The sequence below is a fragment of the Myotis yumanensis genome, unplaced genomic scaffold (genome assembly GCF_028538775.1).
Source record: "Myotis yumanensis isolate MYYU_CA2020_CCGP unplaced genomic scaffold, mMyoYum1.0.hap1 SCAF_16, whole genome shotgun sequence".
Classification (NCBI taxonomy): Eukaryota; Metazoa; Chordata; class Mammalia; order Chiroptera; family Vespertilionidae; genus Myotis; species Myotis yumanensis.
In genome coordinates, this window is record NW_027223767.1 from 11,295,289 (window position 1) to 11,320,192 (window position 24,904).

General features: G+C 55.6%; 1 protein-coding gene across 2 annotated transcripts in view; it reads right to left on the reverse strand.

Annotated features, from left to right (window-relative positions):
* NTN1 (netrin 1) overlaps positions 1-24,904 on the reverse strand; it is a 188,671-nt gene that overhangs the window by 18,436 nt on the left and 145,331 nt on the right. For both annotated transcript variants that reach the window (XM_070393536.1, XM_070393535.1), the window contains exon 5: positions 23,216-23,269. In XM_070393536.1, the coding sequence (XP_070249637.1) occupies positions 23,216-23,269 (54 nt within the window). The remainder of the gene's footprint in view (positions 1-23,215; positions 23,270-24,904) is intronic.

Consider the following 24,904-nt stretch of genomic DNA (forward strand, 5'->3'; position numbering starts at 1 on the left):
AAAAAAACAAAAACCTAAAAGCCCAGCACAATTAAAACCCACTCTGGAAGCAGTAAAGAAAAATGGTACTGTAGAACACTGATTCAGAAAATGGAGAATGAATTGGAGGAGTTCTCCTAAAATATAGAGGAAAAGGATAGAGACATGGAAACTATGAAAGAGAAAATGATAAGGGTATATAGGGGAAGAGTGGTGAGGCGGCATATAATTGGAAGAGAACTACAGTGGAGGCCAAGTAGAATAGAAACAATCAATGATAGGATTCCTGAGCTAAAGACAGAACCACATATGTCCAAGGAAAGAGCTCGTTGATTTGTTTTTCATCAAGGAAAAGACACCAACACCTAGACATATCTTTGCAAAACATATAAAATATCAAGATGAGGAAAAAATACATACAGATTAAAAATCAAGAAGGAGAGGTTGGCCTGATGACTATGGCACAATGTCTATGGGTCCTGAAGAGGAAAAAGTTTGTGACCCAAGAATTTTATACCTAGCTGGACTGTCTTGCATGTATGCTGGCCATGATAAACAAAAGGCATTCTCAAGTATGCAAGGGTTCTGAAAACATTCCAATCATGTATCCTTTTTGAGAGACATACTTAAGAATATTTCCCAACCATAAAATCAATCAAAAAAAGAGTTTAAGAGGAGAAAGTCATAGTATGAACATACTGGTGGTGAGCACCAAAACCAGTGAACATAGAGACTTCAAATTTGGTTCTAAAACAAGGCAAATACCAAAGTAATTTTAAAATGTTTCAAAGGGAACATCAGAAAATGTGTATGTGCTAGTATGTATAAATAGCTACAAAAATTAAGATCATACTAACTATATGTTAATGTGATCTAAATATGATCTGAAACTTTAGATCATATTAACAAAAACTAAGAAATAAAGGAGGTGGAAAATACAACTCTCTGTGTTAAGTAAGGAGAATGAAAAAGATGCTATTTCAGCTTTACTCTCACAATTTGGAGCTATTAGATCAAATAGTGCTTTTTGAAAAATTACCAGAGAAGACAGCAAATAAATTATAGGTAATATGCCAAAAGAAAAAAAAACAAAACAGGAAAAGCAGACATATATAAAGCAATTGTGATAAATTAAGATCATGGAAGAGCAATGACTATAAATGGATGTACAGTGGGGCCTTGACTTACGAGTTTAATTCGGAGCTCGTAACTCAAATTACTCGTATGTCAAATCAAAAAGTGAACCAGTGAGACACGTGATGCTGGGCTGATGCTGTGGCGTTCACTGTGACGTTCGCTGTGCCAACGAGCGGTGGGGTATCTGAATCTGGCTCTTAACCCGAATTTTAGCTCGAAACTCAAAGCAAAAAATCGGCCGAGAGACAGCTCGTATCTCAAAAAACTCGTTAGTCGGGACACTCGTAAGTCAAGGCCCCACTGTACCTCTATTGAAAAACCGATCACAGTATATTAAATAAATTTTGCGAGGGTCATAACCAAATAAAGCCAAATGTTTTAAGTTTACAACTTTAAAGAAGAAGTTGTAAGCTTCTAAAACAAGCATGTCACACTCAAAGGCGAACACGGGCCAAATAAACGAGGCAGGCGGCCCACAGGCCACGAGCTTCACAGGCTTGTTCTAACGTAACATTTTGTGTGGAATAACATCTTAGTGAAGGACATTAAACAAACACGTTAGAAATACAAAAAGGAGTAGACACATACGTATATGAGAATGCTAAATCAATTCCAAGGGGCTGAAACTGTACAGGCCACATGTCCTGACCACGATGTAACAAATTAGCAAAAAATAAAGAAAATAAATAAGTATATTGAATTCTACAAGTTAGAAACACGCAAAACAAAACCTGAAGCAGGAGGAAAGAATAACAACAGAGGTAAATATTAATAAAGTAGATACTAAAAATCTCAAAAGTTATAAATACACCTAAGAAGTGATTCTCAAGAAAGCCCCAAAACCAACCAACCAAAAACAACAACAACAAAACCCAAACAGACAATACACTATCATGTCTAATTGTGAGTAAAAGAGAGAAACATGCACATTAGGAAGGAAGGAGAAAGGGGGCAGAACCACGATCTAAAGAAGGTTTTATAAATTCTAAGGCTGGGATCTTGGATGTCTGAATGAAATACATCACATCAATGACCAAATGGAACCAAAGGAGGGATAGCGAAGCTGAACAGAGAAATAATCTTAAGAACTCGCTGGATCCAGACAGTTTCAAAGGCTGGGTCCACGTGAGCATGTAAAGGACATATCCTTTTCATGCGATTTGATGTGGTCAGAAACATAGAAAAAGATGGAAAGCTATTAGGATGAACCACATGAAAGTGCCTAAAATCAACCATTTGTCACCTTTAAAAAAAAAGCAGTTTCATATAGTTCAGCCCTAATATGAAAGCTAGCATGAGCGTAAGCACACACAGACCCTGCAGATCAGTGGATTGACCTCATTTACCAAATGGGTCCCAATATTTTATGCCCAGCACGTTCCCATCCTCACTGGACCCAACGGCTGGGCACCCCCCCCCCCGCCCCCCCCCGCCCCCCCGCCCCCGCCCCGGCTCCACACAGAAGTAGTGAGTACGGGGTGAGCAAAAAGCTCCTGCCCTCACGCTCTCGGGCGACCCTCCAGGGCCCCAGTCAAGGGCACAGGTAAATACTGGGAGACCTGCACAGACCAACGAGGTGGGAGCTGCCAGGGAAAAACACGGGGACCGCCTGGCTCCCCACTGGGATGGCTCTGTCCCGGGGAGAGCTGCGGAGACCCCGAGGCCGCCATCTGCAGCTCGCAGCAGGCCCATCCTGGCTGGCTGGCGTCCTGGGAGCAGCCAACCCTCCCTTTTATTCCCCCCACCTGCTCCGCTGACCGACCCACAGCCAAGAACCAAGAGGGGGCCTTGCAGGCCCAATCCCAGCGGCCAAGACCCTCCCTCCTCTTCCTCCACCTTGAGTAGCTGGCCCCTCTGGTCTGCCTCCTGTGCCCAGGTGCCAAAAATCCTGCTGGGCAGGCCTGCTCGGCAGATCGAAGCTCATCTCTGAGCATATGGCAGGCGGGCCCAGCGGTCCCTGGCTGGAGCCAGGGGCGCTGCATCTGGCGCCTCCCTTGGCGTGGGGCGGGGAGCTGGCAAGGTCTCGCTCCCAGCAGCACCCCTGCCCCTGCTTCTGGGCTGTGGGCCTCAGGAAGGTGGGGCTGTGCGGGTGATGAGCGAGGGACACCCAGCTACCCGGTCCATCCCAGGACAGGGACCTGGAGGGCTGGGGGAGTTTCAGACGCCACTGGCAGGACACAGGGGAGGGGCCCCTGGTTCCTTGACCTGGGGTAAGAGAGCTCAAGGCACTGGGGCGAGGGGTGCCCCGCTGGCTCCACCGTTTGGGCTGAGCCACCCTGCCCACCAGCAGGTGACAAAAGACAGGTGAGGTCAGTCTGCCCAGGGAGTGTGTTTGGGCTCCATCGGAGCCACCAAGCTGCCTGGAACTCCTCAGGCAGAGTCAGCTTTCAACGGGCAATTTCCCAGGGGCTGCGGCCACCCACAGGTTCGTCACAGCCCTCGGCGCGGGGTGCGGACGGAGGAGGCGCTCCCTGTGAAGCCAGCTCGCACCTCTTGGTCCTAATACAGGTGAGTGAGCGACTGTCCCCCTGGTAAAAGCACCTTGTTGGCACCCTCACCCACACTACCTTGCCCAGCGCCCAGCGACCTCTCTGGGAAGCTGGGGTCCAAGGCAGCTGCTGAGCACCCACACGTCTCTCCAAACGCACCCACTCTATCACCTCCAAGCCCTCCTTGCCTCGACAGCGTAATGCCCATTGAACTCTGGGCTCTGGCTCAGAGAGGCCACGGGCTCCCCAGTCAAGGCAGCCTCTAGCAATACACTGGCAGAGCAGCTGGGTGTGGGGTACCTTACAACCTATGGGGGCAAATGACTGGGAAAAAGCCCCAAGGTGTTTACAAACTAGATGGCAAAGGACTAGTGTCTTTGATATAGAAAGAGCTCTCCTGAATCACTAAAAAAAAAAAGACAAGTGACCTAAAGTTCAAAGCAGAGGAACAAGCAATTCACAAAGGAGGGAAAAAGGGGAGAAGTAAAAACATTCAGTCTTAATCAGAGAGACGCACTTAGATCAACAGGAACAGGGCTTTGTCAGGCAGACTTATACGATGTGGTTGGGATGCAAATTAACACACACTTTCCTGAGTGCTACTGGCAGAGAAATGAGTGACGCTCCTACAGTGAAGACACTGAGCAGGGAGAGAATGGGGAGAGCAGGGGGAGGTCAGGAGGGGCAGCATTACTTAGACAGGAAGGCCAGTCTGAGGAGGTGCTGGGTAGGATGACAGGGAATCAGCCCTGTGAGGCGTCCGGGGCAGGAAAGGGCCAGGCGGGAGTGAGGAACCACAAAAAGGGGAGCCTGGAGCTGGTGAGGGGGCCCAGCCAGAGCTGAGGCTGCATGGTTGGCAGGAGGCTTGTCACCCATGGCAGGGGCTGGGTTTACGGTGTAAGAATGCACCATGCGCCGAAATGCTGGGCGGTGGGACTCTGTTTTGTCTCATCCATATTTTTAATTTTACTTTAATGACGATACAATGTTGCACTTAAAACTCTGAGGTGAGTCTTCTTCAGTGAGGATGGGAACCACATACAGTGGGGCCTTGACTTACGAGTTTAATTCGTTCCGTGACGGAGTTCGTAACTCAAATTACTCGTATGTCAAATCTTAAAGTGAACGAGTGAGACACGTGATGCTGGGCTGATGTTGTGGCATTCACTGTGATGTTCGCTGGGCCAACTAGCGGTGGGGTACCTGAAGCTGGCTCGTAACCCGAATTTTAGCTCGCAACTCAAAGCAAAAAATCGGCCGAGAGACGGCTCATATCTCGAAAAACTCGTTAGTCGGGACACTCGTAAGACAAGGCCCCACTGTATGGGTGGTGGGTGTGAATCCTGTAATGAGGCGACATCCGTATTGAACAAGGTGACACTTGTATTCCTAACGCATGGGGTTTCTGCTACTAAGAGCTGCATGTGTGTGTGTGCCTGTGTGTGTGTGCGTGTGTGGCTTCATCGTCCCCCAACTCCACAGCTGTTGATACCAAGGGAAAAGGAAGCATGAGTTGCCAGCCAACTGTGTGCCCGTGAAATGGGTGGGAGAGGACCCAGCTCTAGCCAGGGTGGCCGGGGAAGCTCCCTCAGGAGGTAACACAGGACTGAGACCTGAACATTGCGAAGGAAGCAGGGCTAAGATCTGAGGCAAGGAGGCTCCAAGCAGGAAGAACGGCCGTGCAAAGGCCCGAAGGCAGGACTAAGCCTGGCACCGTCCAGGCATGGAATGAAGGCCGGGGAGCCTTGCCCAGCATGAAGGAGGAGAGGAGGAGAGAGATGCGTCACACGGCCTGAGTGGGCCCTGTGGGGCTGGAGACGGTCTGGATTCCATCTGAAATGTAAGCAAAGCCACTGGAAAGCTCTGGCCAGGCCTGGGTCACTCGGGGCTGCTGGGTGCAGGGTCTTTAGCTGCATGGCTGAGGGAGGCTTTTATCCTCTTACTATCACAGGTGGGCTCCCGGGCTGCCCAGGCCCACCTCACACCTGAGGGCACGGGAACATGCTCTCTACTCTGTGCTGTGGTTACAAAGAACAGTTTCCAAGCCCTCAGAAGCCTAACTTGCCATTCTACCGCAGGCGCCTCGATCCTTCTCAAGGACTGCAAATGACCATTTGAGGGGCGGGGGGGAGCAGGAAATGTGGGCTTTACGCAGCCCTGGGTCCTCTCCCCGCACTCCGCTGGTCAGAGCAGGGGCTGGTGCTCACACCTTTCCTGGAGAGCCACCCGCTGTGCCAGCTTCTAACATCAGGCCTGGGTCTGGCACATCCTCTGTGGCCTCCTCAAATCCCTTGTTCCTTTCTTCCCAAACAGCAAAGCTCAATGCTTCCACTTCGAATGCCCTTCTGGCAGCTCCCAAGGCCACGTCGCCACGGTGGCCCTGAGGGTGGAGGTGTTAGTGGACTCCGGAGAAACTGGTTGTTTCTTGTAGAAAGGGGTCGCATCACCAGCCCTGTGATCTGACGATTCCAAGCCTCAGTTTCCCCATCAGTGAAATGGGTAATAATAACTGTCCTGCCTATTCGTGGGGTTTAGGAGGAAATAACTATGGAAATAACTATGGAGGGTTGTCAGAGACGGGCACTCAGAGATGACCCTTCAGCTGGGACCCAAAGGATGAGAAGCTGCTGCTAACTGGGTGTGATGGGCTCGAGGCGCCTCCGGGGGCCCCTACTGGATGCTGGTAAATGGAGGGTGAATGATGGCAGAGCAGGGGAAAGGTGGGGCCCCACCAGTGGGCCTCATGAGACAAGGAGGAGAGTGACTGGCCAGGTCCTCCGCAGAAGCGTACAACTGACCCACACCCGGAAGCCAGCTGGTGTGGTGGGTCTGAGCCATGCAGCTCCCAAGAGAAGCACATCTGCCCCCAAGATCCTCTCTGGGCTACACTACGGGCCCAGAGCCAGGCCACAGCCAGTCAGAGGTGTCCACACTCAGCGGACTTCAGACCCACAGCTGGGACCCTGCCTGTGCCCGAGGCCCACGGCCTCGGGACGGTTACTCTGTTCACACATCTCCTCCTCCGTTCCAGTGAGCGGCGCCTGGATCCCACTGCCCGAAAACTCTCTGGAAAGACCAGGACCGCACCCCAGGGACGCTGGAGAAGCCAGAGACCGCGGTGGGCCATTCACAGGTTCGGCCATCCATGCCTTTCCCCTCGCGACCTTCCTTACAACCCATTCCTGTATCATTTCCCGGTGCGGCCTTCCTCTCTACGTTCTCAGCACCCACCTCAGCTCCGGAACGGTCTGTGTGCCTCCTCTGCCCGCGGTGAGGTCACCCCTGAATGCTCATTGAACCCACTGGAACATGACCCCGGCCCCCGGTGCTCACAGGTGTAAAATGGGCTGCGTGCAGTGGCTCCTGTGAGATGCCAGACTGCTTGGACCAAGAAACCACACGCACAGGCTCCCCAGGCGAAAGGCACAGCCGGCTCCCTTTGCCACTCTGCTGGTGACCCGTGAGGACGCCTGGGTGAAGGGCTTCGGCCTCTTTTAAACTCGCTAAGCTTTCTGATGACACAGAGGGCGTGGCTTGGGCTGGAGAGGCCGGGAGTGGCACTAGAAATCAGGAGGCCCGTACACCTGTATTGGGGTGCACAGCTGACATCTAGAAAGCGCAGCCTTGAGCTCCGGGCCACAGGGCTGTTCTGCAGGCCGTGTCTGCTGCTCGGGGGCCTGGAGTGGCCATTGGACAGACGGCCTCTCCCTGGACCTGGGATACAACCCATTATAGCAGAGGGAACAGCTTGTCTCAGGACCGTGATGAACTTGAGGGCTGTGGGACGCCGGGCAGCAGTTAGCGTTAGCGGGTAGGCAGGCGATGGAGGGCCTCAACATGCTGGTCCCGGGACTTCTGAGCTGTGTCCGTGAGCACGTGACTGCACCTCTCTGGACCTCAGATTCCTCACCGATTGAATGGGGTGAGTGTGGAATTCTCGGCAGTTCTAGTGAGATGAAGCCTGACATGCTATGCTCTAAAAAATGTTAATTATAATTTTTACTAAAATTTAGGAGCATGAAAAGAAAAAACCCAACCTCGCGGTATTCCCGGCACAATCAATTAAGCAAATGTTTAACTTTCTCACTCGAGCACGTACTGGCTGACCTCTGGCTGTCCTGAAAAGCACACTGGTCTTCAGGGGACCTGGTTCCTTCCCAGCACTTGTCACAGGGGCAGGAGCGGGGTTAGCGGGTTGGCTTGCTTTCTGCCTCCCTCCCGAAGGCAGAGGCCACCGCACTGTTCACGCTGTTGAATGAGTTGAGTGCGAGGGGGCTCAGCTGCCACCACCTGTGCCCTCACAATCCCTTCACTGCCCTGGTCCAAGGGCAGGAGACACGGGCCCTGCAAGGGAGCCTGCAGAGGAGGCTGTGCAAACTGCAGGGAGCCAAAGGCCGGAGCAGGATTCCGGAGGGAGAACAGGGAAAGACAATTCCGGAAAATGCTGTGGAACCAAAAGCTGACACTCGGGGAGTGCGGCAGGAGCCGATAAGTCTGCCCTCTCCAGGGAGGTTTGAAAGGCTCTGGTGTTTTGTTTGGATGTTAATAACACAGATTCTAAATCCCCTGCTTTATTATGAAAAGAGATTTGCAGATTTAAAATACTGGGCCTGGGATTCTGAGGGCAGCTCCCGCGGGCAGAGCCAGGAAGGCTCTGGAGCTGGGGCAACCAGGGAAAGGAGAGTCCCTGCCAGGTCGCCTGCCCCTCCTGCTTCAGTCCGGCCTGGGGCACTGGGGCACTGGGACTCGAACAAGCAGGAACTGGCGCACTGGCCGGGCTTTCTGGAGGGGTGACCAGCAAGCCGAGCTTTCTCTCTGAGCAGATGTAAGTGGCTGAGCAGTGGCAGCTCCCTCCCCGTGAGGCGGGGCAGCCTGCAGCCGGGTTGGGGGTGGGGTGGCCGGGCTGGGAGAGGTCAGGGCTGCCCTGGCCACGTGAGGCAGGAGAGCGGCCCCTTCTCCACTCGGAACCAGAGGGTGCCCCGAGTCCCCAGCATGCTCTTTCTTCTTGCTGAACAAGATGGATTGGAAAACAAATTGGCTCAAATAAAGCATGTAATTAGATTAAAGCCTCTCACCCAGAGCCTTCAGGGCTGCAGAAAGCCCTCCTGACTGGAGGCAGGAGACTCAGTGGGCTGAACCAGCTCCTGGACATCTAGAATTTTCTCTTGACCCTCGTGTGCTCACCCAGGCCTCCCTAGCCAGTGGTAACTATGCTGAGAAGGTCAATTCCACCACGAAGAGGACTGCGGAGCCCGCTCTGCCACCAGCCACCCTGTTCCCCTGCCTGCAGGTACTGCCTCCTCCCCAGAGGGAGCCCATGTCCAACCCACGTGGCCCACCTCAGCCCATCCCTAGGGGACAGTGACGAGCCGCACCTGGGCAGCCCCCAGCAGCACTTCCCATCCACAACCCCAGGTGAGCAGCACAGGGACCTGTAAGGAACCCAGGCAGGTGGTATTAGGACCACAGGTTCCGTCACACACACCAGAAAACTGAGGCCCAGAATGTTCAGTGTTCAAGGTCACCCGCCAGTGGGGGCAGTTTTGCTAACACCAGCCGCCCTTCATTCCAGGCCAGGGCCATCCACATCTTTGTCCCCAAATCCATGGGCAACCTGATGACCATTAAAGCAATGACCCTAACCTCCCCCCACACCAATGCAGCGGCTGCCCCTCTCAAGGGTACCATCTCTCAGCTGCCTGTCCTCAGGAAGAACCTCTGTGTGCCTCCCCCTCCTGCCACTCCCCTTCCCTCACTCAGCTCCCACCTGACGCCCCTGCCCATGCATTGGCCAGCCCTTAGGAAAAGCGGCTGTGCTCAGCGGCTGCCCGAGAAAGGAAGGAGCAGGCAGGAAGCTCAGGTCCCTACTCTGAAAGGCTCAGTGATGAGCAACTTATCTCCAGGTGGAAATAAAGAGGGTCACCCGAGAAGACACTGACTGGGAGCGAGTGTGGAAGCAGGAAAAGCAAACAGGCAGCTCACAAGCCATCAGATTCCCCTGCCACGCTCGTGGCAGACATTACTAATCAACCTCAGCACCCAAGGGAGCCCAGAACTCAACCAGGTGCTCCTGGTTCCTCGTGGGAGAGCGGGCACATTCCTGCCCTCCCTGTTGGCTCAGTCACTGGCCGGTTACTGACAGACTGGACACCAGCCACGGAATCTGCCTTCTCTCGAGGAAAGGGTACTTGAAGGTCGTCCACCCTCGCTCCTCCTGTCGCCATCCCATCGTCTGGACAGACTTCCGTGAGCCTCGCCTCACCTGTTTCTACAGCTCCTCCCAGATGGCCCTCGTTCCACCTTCTGGAACAGCCCAGCATAAGCCTGTTTAGCCAACAGATCAGCCCTCAAGACTTTCAGAGAAAGTACCCTCCCTCCCAAGCCTTCCCGGGTCCTCAAAACCCAAGGGTGTGGCCATTAGAACCCCCACCAATCGGATCTCCCTTCTTACCCTCTCTGCTCCTCAGTTATTCGATGTGAGGACTGAAAAGAGGAACTCTGTCTCCTCTTTACTTTATAGATGTCTCTGCGGAGGACGGATACAATCCTACTTAACCTGCGTAGCTCAAGTCTCTGGGACACAGGTGAGAAGCAGGAAGGAAGGTCTAAGCAGCCAAATTGCCAGACTTTCAGGTCTTCATTCTCAGCTTAATTACCCTTTACTCACAAGCACTGGTGACAAATGTTATAGCCATTCTAGAGCACAGCACCTGGTGAGCCACATATTTAAAGGGAGGGGGACCCACTGACCGGAAGAAGGAACAGCCAGCCAACAGGGTGCAGAAAAGGGGCCAGGGACCGTGAAACCAGGAAGAAGCAGACAGCACCTAAGGGCCACTCCGAACAGAGGCCAACAATCCGGAACCGCTGAGAAAGCCTCGGGGTTAGGCCGTATCGCAGCCCAGCCCGCCTTCGCCATGGCCGTGCCATCCCCACAGGGTGAAATCACATCCGTGTGCATGGCTCCACAAGGCAGGAAAGCTGGGTTTTCTTTGGGAAAGATTCCCACCCAAAATGGTTGCAATTTTTAAAAAGTACCTGGTATTTCAATAAATTACACCTCAGGTGTCCGAAAACCGTGTTTGCGGGGGTTGCTCATTCCACAAAAACAGCGGCAGCTGCTGAAATCTTCCCATCAAGACCAGCCTGACTGCCTCCTCACGAGGAATAAAGGAAATGTTTGCTCCTGGAGTGAGGGGTTCTCTCTATGCCCCAGGGAACCACAGACCCTGCAGGAGGTGTGAGGAGCCCTCACATCCGGGCAGAGGCCTGCTGATCCGAGAGCCCTGAGGGGCCAGAGGCCAGTGGACCCTGGACTTCCCCCTGCCCTGCACTCCCCACCTGGACACAACTGGGCTTTAACTGGTGGCCAAGTTCACATTTACACCCGTCTTCCGCTGCTTAACCATCTCTTCTGTCTCCAGGAACCCCCAACACAGGATTTCCAGCTGGTGCCCATGTACATCCCCCAGTCTTGGCCCCCTCAGAGTCAGTCCCCGATTGCCCCCCCACCTCCCTGCCCCCCCGCCACACACACACAGAGGGGAGCTGGAACGAGGGAATGAGGCCTCAGGAGCTCGGGCTCCGGTGAGGCACAGGACCCCACCCCCAGCGCTGGCCCTGACCTGCCGGAGCTCACCAGGCCTCCTGGGAGGCTTCAGGACAGCCTGCTGGACAAAGGACTAGCCAGCTTTCGCCCGCCACAGGGGCCGTAGGAGTCGGCGACACCATCTCGCTCCACTCCCCACACCAGCTCCTGCTAGGAACTGGGAAACCGCTGCTGAGCCCCGGGGACAAGTTACCGCAGAGCCTTAGGGTACCACGTGCCTCTGACCTGGGAGTCAGGCTTAGAGGAGCCCCGAGGTCTCCCAGCCCCTCCCACTGAAACAGGCTCATGGAAACAGGAGCCACAGGCCACATCCGAGCATCCTCTGCCAGCGTGGAAATGAAAACTCACAGCCCAGAGGAGCCCTGCAACCCCAGGGGAGAGTGCAGGCAGATCCTGCTCGCTGCCAGGTTGGGCAGGCGAAGGGATCTGACTGTGCCCCGGGTGACCCCAGCTCTGAGGGAAAGCCCTGGAGACCCATCCATCGCAGAGCCGAGGATTGCAGTCCCAGTGCGTCCTCAAGATGCACATTCTGCCACATAAGATGGTCTTTGTGGAGGTTTTGCCACCTTCTTACCTGCCATCAGCGCCATTAGCAAGCAGCAGCCTGGCTGGAGGCGTGATGAGCCACCTGGGATCCCAGCTTGCATGAGGGCAGGACAGACACAGCCTCTCTCAGCCCAGCTGACAAGGCCATGAGAGCGCCTGCTGACACCTGCACGGCATCTACGCTAACAGGTAAAAGCCTCCGTAGGCGTCTTTCTTGCAGTAAACCAGGGTCTCTTGAACCCGGGGCTCCATGTTCTACACCCATCCCTGTAACCCCAGCACTAACACAGCCCCCAGTAAATGTGCAGCTAATGAACGAAAGAAGAGAAAACGAACAGACATGTGCACGAATCCTGGCGCCGGAGTTCCCAAGGAATGCTGGGAGTCGGGGGAAGAAGAGGGTACGTACTAAAAACCACCACCAAGCCTGGCTGAACAAGAAATCCCCACTCTCAGCCTGTAGCCCGGACGAGGCCGCGGGGAGGATCTGCAGAGCAAAGATCAGTATTTCACAACCTTCCAAGCAGCAGAGAAGGCCGCACCTGCCGCCCTCAGTCTGCGCTGCTAATCCGCTGGAACAGCCCCGCGTCCACCCTCCGCAGCTCGCTCCGCTCCGAGGGCAGAGTTGGCCTGCGCGGCCGCCTTTAATAATAAGCTGGAGCGTTCCGGCGCAGTATTCACCGGGGCTGCTCCCACAGGGCAGCCCCACGGGGTCTCCTTGTTGGCTCTCCGAGTGAACAGGAGATTTTGTGTTCAGCAGGGAAAACAAAGCTGTCCCAATGGGGATCCAGTTGGCCCTCGATACGCTTTTCCAGCGAGAGCCAATGGCAGACCGGCCCAGCGCGCGGGCAGCACTAAAGGGTGATTCGGAGAAGCGGAGGGGGGCTAAGCCGGGCTCCCAGGGAAGGCCGTGAGAGACAGGGGAGCTTGCAGCCCCGTCGTGTCCAGCTGCGGGTTGGCTGGCCGGTTAGCCCAGCTGGTTAAGCCAGTGCCGATGAGGTCATGCCTTGGAAGCCAGTGCTTCTGCCCTGCTCGGTTCCCTGGGTGGGCCGACGCCCCCAGCCTAGGCAGCTGCCGTGCAGGAGACACACCGCTCGGCCAGGACTGCTTCCTCCACAGACCAAAGACCCTTAACGTGCACCGTCACTTTCTGATGCCAATAACTCCATAATGGGGTGGCTTGCCAATGCCCGCGAAGTCAGCAGAGTGAACAAAAAGGTCGATGGTGGAGGCTGTAGGGAGTTACCAAACACCATTTCATTTTCCTTCTAGGCGTATAAACTACATTCTCCAGCATCCCTGCGGTTAGGTGTGGTCATGTGATGAAGTTCTGGCCAATGTCATGGGTAGAAGTGAGGCATGATCCTCTCAGGCCCAGCCTGGAAAAGTCTCCAATGTGCCCCCCTCTGCTCTTTCCATACCAGCAATGAGGCCAAGGCCCTAGAGCAGCGGTTCTCAACCTGTGGGTCGCGACCCCTTTGGGGGTCGAACGACCCTTTCACAGGGGTCACCTAAGACCATCCTGCATATCAGATATTTACATTACGATTCATACCAGTAGCAATATTACAGTTATGAAGTAGCAACGAAAATAATTTTATGGTTGGGTCACAACATGAGGAACTGTATTTAAAGGGCCAGAAGGTTGAGAACCACTGTTCTAGAGGATGGCACAACCACATGATGGGAGAAGCCTGGGCCCGGCTCGCTGCTGCTGCAGTGGACCACCGGGGCTGCTCGTTACAGCACGCAGCCTGTACTGGCCAGTACAGGGGGTGAGAAGAGAGTCTGATGGAAGACACCCCCAGCAGCAGTGTGCACGGTAGAGAAGAGGGGTATGAGAGATGTCACGGCTGAGTGACTGGTTGGACATCAGAGGAAGGACATGCGGCCCCAGGGAACCTCCACCAGGTCTTCCCACAGTACAGGGCTGTTGGAAAGTGGACACAACAGAAATCCACAAATGGCCCCTAAATCCCAATAAACTTGTCCCCTCAAGTAACTCACCCAGTAACTCACCCAGATGTGGCTGGGCCAGGTCGCCTACCTCCAGCAGCTGCCAGTGCCTGCGGCTAATGGCTCGCACTTGCACTTTCCCTGAAGGCTTGCCCTTGCTTGATAAAAACTACCCTGCTTGGAAACACCTGGGAGGGTACACATACCCCTCCCAGGGGCAGTCCTAGCCAACGGCCAGCTGTACGGACAGGTATAACCGCCCTGCCCTCTTGCTTTTAAGCAGGACAACTTTGGTGCAACTTACTCTCCAGAGCCCCGTGTGATTATGTTGAGACCTGAATTCTCCCAAACCCACGTGTTTTCCTGTCCTGCTTCCCTCACTCCCTCACTAGCTTCTCCTGAGCACCCCCTCAATAAATCATCGGCACAAGAATCCCTGTCTTGAGGCCTCTTAGGACCCTGCTAGCCCAAAAGAATGGCTGGAATTCCACCTCTTGTCCCATCCACAGCAGCACATTTGTCATAAAGAGGAAGAAGACGGGGTGAAGTCCAAGGTTGGACAGTCCTGGACTCTCAGGCCTACAAAGATCACCCCCTTCTCAGAGGTCCCACCATCGGTGAAGATGGACGCTGCTGTAAAGATGTCATGGCCTGGAGGGACACTGTAGATGCGAAAGCACATCTTCCCCTCCTGGGGCTGAAGGTGACCTCGTGGATTAGAAGGAATGCTTGGCCAGGAAACCAGGGAATGCCCCGCCCTGCTCACTGGGGTGGGGGAGGGAGGGTGAAGAAGGATGACTGTGGGTGGAAGCCTAATCCGATTTGGCTTGAAGAAAACGTCAAGGCAGGTTCACGAAAGCAGCTGCCGCCAAACATTCATGAACTTCTAACCTCTCCTCCATAAGAGGAATCGTTTCCAAGTCCCCAGGTCTGACTTCTCTCCAGAACTTACCACTTGAAAGGATGCTTGCTTGAGGCCCTATAGGTAACAAAGTTGAGAAACTGGGTCTTCATGGATGCTGCCCTCAACCGTAGGGCAAGTCGCTGCTCTCTCCTGGGCCTAGTCTCCCCATCTGTCCCATGTGGCGGCCAGATTGTATGAGCTACCTCTAGGTTCCCTGCTGCTATCAAAATCTCAAAGTCCACTTCCAGGATGCCTTTGGGGAGAAATGCTGAGAAACATTTAACAACCAGCTCTCTAGGAAGAAAACCCTTGATTTGTAGCATGCGCCAGCTTCCAAGGTGTAAATATTCCCATCATGGCCAATATCAAACTACCAGCACGGTGCCCTGAATGCAGAGCTGGGAAGAGATGCCCACAGTCAGTGCTCACGAGCCCGTGTGAGCAGGTGCATGCTGGCTCCAGGATACCACCGGTTTGCAGATACCTCACTGCACAATATAACTTCATTTCAGACCTGGCTCATTTCTAGTCACTGCAAACCAAAGGGCCTCCTCCTTTCCTCAGCCCTACAGTCCACTTTACTCCTGAACAGAGACCGCAAGGCAGTCCAATGACACTTGCCACCATCTTGCCGTGGGGGACGCTGACCTCCCAGTGACCTTCAGGGAAGGAGCAGGAAGGGCACGGCCCCTCCTGAGATGCAGAGCCACTGCTCTTGCTGAATTAAAGCTCTGGGCTCTGCCTGGGGACAAGGCACAAGGTCCGCAATCTGTGTGGTCACACCTTGGGACAGAGCAGGGACCTTGTGTCGTGTCTGTACCTGTAGCTTTAGGAACACAGGGCCAGTGCAGAAGAGAGCAGAGTCCCGGTCAGCAGGAGGTAGGCTTGGGCTTGGGGACAGGACTTGAGGCCATGAAGGTCCATGTCCACAGCAGGGAGGACACCTGGCGAATGGGCAGATACTGTCCTCAGTCCATTCTCCTCTTCTCCTTCCCTCCTCTGGGTCTGGGTACCCTTCTTGGTCCAAATCGTCCACAGTCCCCTCAACACAGCCCAAAAGAACCTCCAAGGAAAGGCCCTGCGGCCACTGGGCCCTGTGAGCAGTGGGCCTCCCGGGCGGCTTGGACCCCGGGAATTCCGAGCTGGGAGGGGACTAAATGAATCATAGCCCAACTCCCTCATTTCACTGAGAAGCCTGAGCCCAAAGCTACCAAGTGGGACACTTTAATTGAGTGGAGGGAAGGTAACAAAAAACTAAAATCCATGCTCTTAAGTGATTGTATTTACGACTGTTACTATTACTACTTGCTGTGGACTAAACATCAAAATGCCTAGATTGAAGCCCTAACCCTCAATGGGATGGTATTTGGAGGTGGGGCCTTTGGGAGGTAAGTGGGGTTAGATGAGGTCAAGAGGGTGGGGCCCTTGAGGATGGAATTAGGGCCCTTATAAGAGGAGACACCAGGGAGCTCTCTCCCCGCCCTGTGAGGGCTCAGCAAGAAGTGAGCGGTCTGCAACCAGGAAGAGGGCATTCCCTGGAACCGATCACGCTGGCACCCCGAACTTGGGCTTTCAGTCTCCAGGTTGTGAGAAATGAATTCCTGTTGTTTAAGCCACACAGTCTATGGTGCTGTTATGGCAGCCTGAGCAGACAAATATATTTTCAGTCTTGCAGGGTATGTAGGAAATCAAAGGGACCACTGCGGGTGCTGCCCAACCCCCCCTCTAGGGTTGGGGACATGACACCCCCCAGTTCAGTGGCTGTTGGGGTTCCCCCCACCAATCCGAGCAGGAGAGAGGGCTATCGTGCGCTGAGGGCCTCGGGCCAGGGCGCCAGGCACAACCCATTTCCATGCACCCTCCCCCCCAGTGCCCAGCCAGGAGCTTGACAGGAATCCCCAAGGGAGGTGTCAGGCCCAGCTTCGGGCTGGGGGCCACCCTGGGAGTGGGGGAAGGGGTAGGGGTGGGTCTCTGTGTCCACCCTGCCCCACCCTTGTTCTGCAGCCTGCAGTCCCCCCTCTGCCAACAAGGACCCTGTGACATGAGTGTGACATGGGGCGGGTCCTGGGGATTCCAATCCTCTCTCTCACTGACACCTGTCACTTGTCCATTCCCATCAGCCAGCCCCTGGAGTCCCCTTGAGTGGGAACAAGGGCTAAATATTCCACCCCCACTCTGCTCCGCCTCCCAGCTCATCCCTTTATCCTCCTCCCTGATGGTGGCAGCTCCACCTGCAAAGGCCCCTCCACAGGGAAACAATGGGGGCCTGCGACACACAACGCAAATGGTTCCTTTGTGCTCCCTGGGGCGGCGGGCAGTGGGGGCAGCTGAGCGCTCCCCGCCCTGCTCGCCCCAGCCTGACCTCTGCCCCAGCCCTTTGTGCAGCCCCCAAAAAAGGGAAGAGAAAGGGGGAGGGGAGAGGAGGGGGGAAGGGAAAGCCAGGGAATACAGAGGTGGTGGAGAGGGTAGAGGAGAAAGACAGAGGGAGATGAGGAGGGAGAAAGGCAGTCAGAGAAAGGGACAGGCAGAGTGAGGAGGAAGGAGCCCTGCTTCACGCAGGCTGCCGGGAGCACGGGAAGCAAGCAGTAAGCGGGACCGTGTGAAACTGCCACTTCTGCGGGACACAAGGGGCCATATGCAATGGCAATTCCATTCCGTCCAACCTGAGCCACATGGGGTCAGTCTGGTCCCCAGCCGGGGCGCAGTGAGCGGGTCCCACTCACAGTCCCCATTCCCTGGGCTCAGTCTCTGGTTTCTGAGGGGGGCTGAGGGTGGAGGCCAGAGATGCAGTGCACAAGCCAGCCCCCCCCCGCCCCCCCAAAAAACCACTAAGAATTCTCCAGCCCCACTGTTGGCAGTGCCAGGATCAAGAAAGCCTGCTTCAGCCCTGGCCGGTTCGTCTCAGTGGATAGAAAGCTGGCCTGTGGACGGAAGGGTCCCGGGTTTGATTCCAGTCAGGGGCACATGCCCTGGTTGTGGGCTCAATCCCCAGTAGAGGGCAAGCAGTAGGCAGCCAATCAATGATTCTCTTTCATCATTTATGTTTCTATATCTCTCTCCCTCTCCCTTAAAAATATATATATTTTTTTAAAAGCCCGCTTCAGACCCGTGGTGCACACTGAAGACGCTCAGTGTCATTTAGCATCGGCACCCTCCGCTCCCACCACACTGTGGGACGTCCTGGTCCCCTCAGCTGTGGAGGTGCCCCTCCCCTAGGGCCGGTCCCCTGAAGGAAGCGCAGACCGTGCAACCTCCACCTCCAACACCACAGCGGGGGCTGACGTTGGGGCTGGACGTGGCGCTCCCTGCCTCCTCTTTCAGAGCATGAGATGAATGATGATGACGTGTAACATGTGGGCAGCAGGTTTCACTTGACACGCCACCCCACGTGCATCACACCCTCGAAAGCGGCCCACGCCTGGGGACCCAGATGTACTTCTAAATATAATGCTCTGAGGAGCACGTGACTGCATGATGCTTCAGTAATGAAAGCGCCGAGCAAACCAGCTCCAGTAGACTCTCGGGGGATAAGAAGGATGGACTGGGATCAGATGGTAGTAAAGCGTTGACCACTTTGTTGGGTGTAATGATGCTACCGAAAAGGTGAGGAGAGTATTCCCAGAGATGGCATTCCGAACGATTTAGGGGTCAGATGTCCTACGGCAGCTTTTCTCTTAAAATATTTCAGCAAAAGAAACTGCTGAAGCAAATGGGACAAAATGTCCATGGTGAAGTGTAGGTGACAGGCATGGGTACCCGTCACCATTCTCTCTGCTCCTCTGAGGTTTCTCGTCATAAAAAGTTTAACAATTAGCCCTAACCAGCTTGGCTCAGTGGATACAGCGTCGGCCTGGGGACTCAAGGGCCCCGGGTTCAATTCCGGTCAAGGGCATATACCTTGGTTGCAGGCACATCCCCAGTAGGCGGTGTGCAGGAGGCAGCTGATCGATGTTTCTCTCTCTATCCCTCTCCCTTCCTCTCTGTAAAAAATCAACAAAATATATAAAATAAATATATAAAATAAAATAAAAAGCTTAACAATTAGTTGAGCCATAGTAATCGACTTCCAGGCTCCAACTCTCTGTTGGGTTCAGGGTCTAACACCGGCCGCTGGGAAGGACGTGGCAAGGCCACCAGCAGTTTCCACTTAGCAGGCCCGGCAGCCCTGTCCTCGGGCCGCACCCCCTGCTGCCCACCCTGCCTTCCCACCACGGAGCCCGCGGACACCTCAACGCCGCGCGAGCCCTCCACGCACTGTGGTGTCTGCTTCCCGGCAGTTCCACTGGGTTGACACTGGGCATGTACAGCCCACCACCGAGTCCACAGCTTTATCTGGATCATCCCCTTCCATGAACTACCCTGTTTCCAGAGAAGGAAACAAGACGAGCAGAACTCGGGTCTGGGGCTCCCATCCGGTGTCCTCTCCTCTCCGTCCGGCCCCCCACACCTGGGAAGGCTGCACCCCAGTCTTGTCAGCTCCCTTTCCCTCCTCACCACCTATTCCCTGTCCTGGAAAACGAGCCTAATGTGAGGACAGTCCAAGCTGCTCCAGGTTGCAGGTCTCTATAAACCCAAGTTTCTTTCATGAAAAAATGGAGGCACTAAGAGGCCGCCAGGTGTGACAACTCTCGGGTGACTGCCCTGAGGCTGGGGCCATGGAAGCTGGTGGCAGAAGACGCCACACCAAATAGGCAAGTGCCATGAGGAGACCAAGCCGAGAGAGGACCGAGACCCTGTGGGGAGGGGGGCCCAGGAGTCGGCTCCTTGCTCTTACACCTCCATCCCAAGTCCAGCCTCCACCCAGGAGACAGCAGTGCTCCTTGGCGCCAGGGAAGCCAGTGAAAGACCACAGCCTCTCGCCCGGCTGAGAGGCGGCCCTTCCTCCCTCTGCACTTTCGTGTTCCTATGCCTACACTCCATTCTGGGGGGAGCCCGCAGGCAGTGCTGGGTCGGGTCAGCTCACCTGGGCTCCGAGAGCCCATCGTACGCATGTCTTCCCACCTGTGTGTTCAATGACATCAGAGGCGGTGTCTGCAACCAGCCACCCGGGAGTGTTTACACCAGGGAAAGTGGCAAATGCCAGACGTCAGACTCTGCCCCAGCCAGATCTAACTATTCACCAGCGCCTCTGCCCGCGGAGACCTCAGCAAGGGGCTGCAGGAGAGACTGACCATCAGAGGCAGAGGAGAGAGAGCAAGCGTTTCTGAAGAGGAAGAAAGCTCACCAGGAGAAAGAAGGCCATTCCTACCCTGAGAAGAAACTCCGCCCCCCCCCCCCCCCCGCCCCCGCCACCTCAACCCCAGGGGGCGGGGAACAGGGGGTAGAAAAAAGAAGTCTTTGCATGTCCAAGGCCTCTCAGCCAGCGGAGAATCAACCCCAGAGCCCCCGGTCCAAACTGGACTCATCCCGCTGAGCCAAGTGGCCTCCACGAAGCCAAACGACATGCGATCAACAACTACACAGAGCTGATGGCGGCCGAGGGAGGGCGGGGCCCTCTTTCAGCCCAGAGGATGGTTGAGTTTGGAATGGGGGATCTCTCTCTGCCCCCCAGCCCACTGCCCTCCTGGGCCCTGGCCCAGACCTCCCACGGGCATGGCGTTCCTGCCTCCTGCCCCATGACGGGGCTCCGGCCGTTCAGACAGCAGTGGACAACATTCCCTACGTGAGCTGGCCCTGCTGGGGGCCAGGTTCAGCGTGAGGTTATGTCCATCAGCTTTCTGGACGAATTCTCGGTGTATTAATTCTCCTCCGTTACGCAGGCAAAAGTAAATAAGCTTTTCTCCGGCAGCCTGGCACACGGGCCTTCCCTATTCAAACACTGCAAGAACTGACAGGCTTGGGAGTGCTGTGCTCTAGGCCCGCTCCCCAGGGCCCCCCTGGCCCCCTGCCCACACCGTCCCGCCCACCGAGACAAGGCAGCCGTGCGTGGCGGGCCCAGTGTCCAGCGCCTGAGGCCCGGGCACGGCCCTGGTCCTCGGGTGCGATCACCAGATCCTGGGCATCCACCAGAGAAGGTGCGAGGGGTCTGGTCAAAGCATGAGGATCACACCTGCTCGCTCAGCCCCTCGGTGAACAAAGAGCTTTGTAAAGGGTGTTTACTGTTGGCTTCCATTTACAGCATGTTTTTTAAAGGTTCAGGGAAGAAAAGAAAGAAACAGTAACAAAAACAAAAGAAGACAGAGAGGCAACTAACTAACCAAGAACTGCTGGAGAGGACTTTAAAGGAGGAGCTGCATGTGTTTGTAAGTACTCGCTCGGGAATCTTGTCTGGTCCAACGAAGGTAGAAGATAGATCGTCGCTTGCTTTACTCCAGTTTCCTGTGGCCGGCACAGGAATCTCGGGAGTCGTTTTTCTTTTTCCCTCTATTTTCTCCCATTTGCCCATTTCTGATTTGCAAGGGCAAAAGCCAAAACCGCTGCAGGGACTGGGAAAATGGGAGGCAAGAGCGAGATGCTGGTCTGCGAGGCCTAGCCGGGTGCACAGCCCCAGGCGCGGGGCCAGGTGAGCTCTGAGCGGCTGAGGCCACATCACGGAAGCAGGAGTCAGGACTCCAGCGAGTGGCGGCGTCTGCCCGCCCAGCTGCGCTGCCCAGGGCTGGATGGGATGTGCCTTTGAATCGGGTCAGAAAGGCCTTCCTCAGCCTCACGCCGGCTCCTGCCTCAGCCTCCCAGACCCCGAGCTGCTTCCTCCTGCAGTTTTTCCCATGAGTGTCCCTTGCAGCTCGACCAAAGGTGACGGACGGCTCTACCCAATTTCCCAAGACCAACATCCCTGGCTTTCCCGGTGTGACCTCGGCACTCCCTGAAATGCTCTCTGTCCGCTCCTCGCTGGGGGCTGTTCGTTGACAGTGCACATAGGCGAGTTTGAAACGTTCTCTCTCAGATCCCAGCGTACGGCCAACACTCCAGTCTAGTCTTTATTCTAAGACATTCAGGCAACCATGTGGGTGTGTAAGCCTCCCCCACACCTCCCTACAGTCCTCCCTGGAGAGGAGGAAGGGGGTCCCCAGAGCTGACACTGATGTCCACATGGGTCCCCCACTCCCACGCCTTCTCCAAGTGCCAGTACACGAAAGGCCCGTGTGACCCCAGGACGCTGGGTACAAGCCTGGCTGCTCTCCGTGTGGCACCCCATCCAGCCGGCTCTGAGCCCCGTGTAACCTCCCTTGTGTCGAGGGCTGGTGACAACCATTGTCACAGTATTATCTCCAAATACAAAAATAAAACACATGGGACGACTGCGGATGGGGGGCCTTGCAGACTCAGAGACAGAAAGTAACCACACAGGAAGGTCTGAACGTACAATTCCCAACTCAAAGCGGGCGTGGCAGGTGGCTGTGTCCCAGGCCTGTAGCTCCCCTGACAAAGGTCGCTCTTTACCTTAGCTGAGCCTGCCCGTCTTTTTGCATCTACGATAACTAACATCCCTCAGAAATGTCAGAGCAACCTTCTTTTCCAGACCCCGCGGGGCACACCACGTACCAGACACCACATTGCTATCTTGTCCCCCGAGACCGTCTCCACCTGCTGCTGTAAGTGCTAACTACGAACTATCCCGCACCCGCCAATGAAAAGCAGTGTCTCTCCATTTCGCTTTTTATCCAGTCCCAGACTTTCCCCACTCTGCTTTCTCCGGTCCCTTTAATCTACCACCAATGGGCTTCATGTAACCCCTTACACCTCCTCCATTGATTGCAATGTATAAAATAGGCTGTAAAGCTGCATTCTCCCGAGCATTTTCTCACTCCGTTGAGATTTTGCTTCCCGGCAAATGTGGTCAGTTTGGCTCCAGCCCACTCCTCTAAGACTCTTTCTTAGGCTGGACGTTCTTTTGTCGACATTACAACGGAAACGAATACACTAAAATACACTTATCCAAGCACGTTCAAAACCCGAGGTTGACGGTGCAGCCCCGCGCTGTGTCGCTTCGTTATTCACGGTTATAGGTCAGGAGGCAGCAGCGGGCCTGGCGGCTCCCGTAATTTTGAAGCGACAGTGACCTAAACGGCCTTCTGGGATATCTGCACCCACTCGATGGGATGGGGAAACACCTGCGACTTCTGCTGGTGCCCAGGTCACCGGGCTGCTGACCCTGCCGTGGTTCGTGGCCACCTTTGCAATCGAGGAAATGCTCACGTTCAGCGAGAGGAGAGGGACAGTGGCGTATGGTTCTCTCCCTGTCCAGCTCCCTGTCCCCCACCCCGATGTCTGTGTGCGCCCCCCTGTTCTGTTCTGCTGCTCAGGAAGGCATTGCCACCTCCTTCCCGGACCTTCTGCAGCCCCCGGGAGGGGTTATGTGGCCCCGTCGGATGGTGCTGGGCTCAGGCCACTCCTAACTTGGTGGATGAACAAGAGGAGCCGCTGTGAGCATCCTGGGCTTGGAGAGAGGCTAGCCACAGGCAGAGTAAACCCCTCTCTTTTATTCTTGGGGGGGGGGCTCCCAGAAAAATGCCCTGGGGCTCTATCCTCCTCAGTCCAGCCCGGGAACCACTCATGCCAAGGAGCGCCCTGGTGGTGGTTGGGAGGATTCTGGCCCCTCTAACCCCCTTCCCTACCCACCCCTCCCAAAAAGATGAGCAGAGGGGGCCAGCCTACCTTCCGGCTCCTCCACGCTGCTGGCTGCAGTGGTGGGCGGCGCCACGGGGATCTCTGCAAGATTCGGGATGGGAGGAAGGGAAAGTGAGGTGAGAAGGTGTTATTTCTGACCTTAGAGAAGGATGAGCACAGCACAGACCCCTCCCAGCCTTCCAGTGTCCCCTCACCGCCCCACCCCCCCATCACCCCAGCTCCAGGAAAGGATGGTTGGGAAAGAGGAGGCAGCTGGGGAAGGGGGTGCCCAGGCGCCCTGCCTGTTCTCCTGTGGAAGCTGTCCCTCCACCCGCAGGGATGCCCACACTCCTCGATACTGAAGAGGGACCGGAGTGAGGAGAAGGGAAGCCGGGCTGCCCTCGCCCTTGAGCCAGGGCCAGGTAGGGGGTGGGGTGCGTGTGTGTGTGTGTGTGTGTGTGTGTGTGTGTGTTTCTGCTGAGCCCTTGAGGTAGCCGACAGGGGCTTCCCCAGGCCCCCTGCTCATCTCCATGTGGCTGACTAGGCCCTGCTCACCTCTGACCTCAACTCATCATGGGGGGCGGGGGGAGGAGGTGCCCATGACAGGGGTGGCAGGTAAGGCGGCTGGGAGGTGTCCTACATGTGCAGAAAGGGGTCTGCACCCTGCCCAGGTTCCCATGGGCACATCTCACCAGCTAGGGCTGGTCTCCGTGGGCAGTAGAGACCAACACCACGGAAGGAAAAGGGGCCTGTGGAAGAGTGCGCCTTATTGTGGTCACTCCACTTCTACCTAGGGTGGCGGCCGTTCCCACCAGTTCCTGCTCCACCCCATGCTCTGCAAAGGGAGGGGTGCAGCTGGTCCCCAGGACGGGCCAGGTATCACAGCTGAGGCTTCTTCCTTCTAAACGAGGCCAAACCAGGGACCACAGTCCCTGAGGGGCAGGGCCTCCCTGGTGAGTGACCACGTGCACAAGGAATCAAAGAGGCCTCTGAGAGCCCTGAGGACTCTGGCTGCCCTCTGACTGTTGGGATAAGACCTCCCCAGATCTAGACCAGCTAGGACTGGAGCTGTGTAGAGATGGGCACCTGTGGACACTCAGGCTGAGGGCAAACCCGGGCGCTACGGCAGGAATACCTTCCGGAAGGAATGGGCAGAGGACCCAGCCCTCAATGTGGAGGCAAATCTTGCGCTTGATGGATTTTATCAGCAGCAGCAAGTGCTGTCACAGCAGCTCATTAAAAAGCCTAGCTTAGACCAGGCCCGCCTCGGTCCCTAGGAGCTACCTGGTCCCAGCAGAAACACCCCAGAGGGGGCGTCCGCACGGTCCAGTCCAACCCTGCACGTCCCCAAACGGAGCGGAGGCTGGTGGCCACGGAGCCACACTGGCCTGGGGGCTGGCACCTGTGCACAGGGGGCCTGTGGCTCCCGGAGCCTGTGCACAGGGGGCCTGTGGCTCCCCGAGCCATGACAGCAGTCCTCGGGGCACTGTCGGGCACCTGCAGCGGGTGCTCTCTGCAGAGCCTGTGGGAACCCCAGGAGGGAGACCAGGTGTTTAGGCTGCTGGTGGGCCAGCTCTCCTGGCATCACCTGCCTCTGGGCAGACAGACGGGGGAAGGTACTGAGCGTCAGGAAGCGCGAGCCTCCGTTTTCCAGGTCCTTGTCTCGGAGTCTGAAACATCCGCTTCATTCCTGGGTCTGCCCTGGGCGCTGGGAATGTTGGTCCCCGCCGCCTCTGA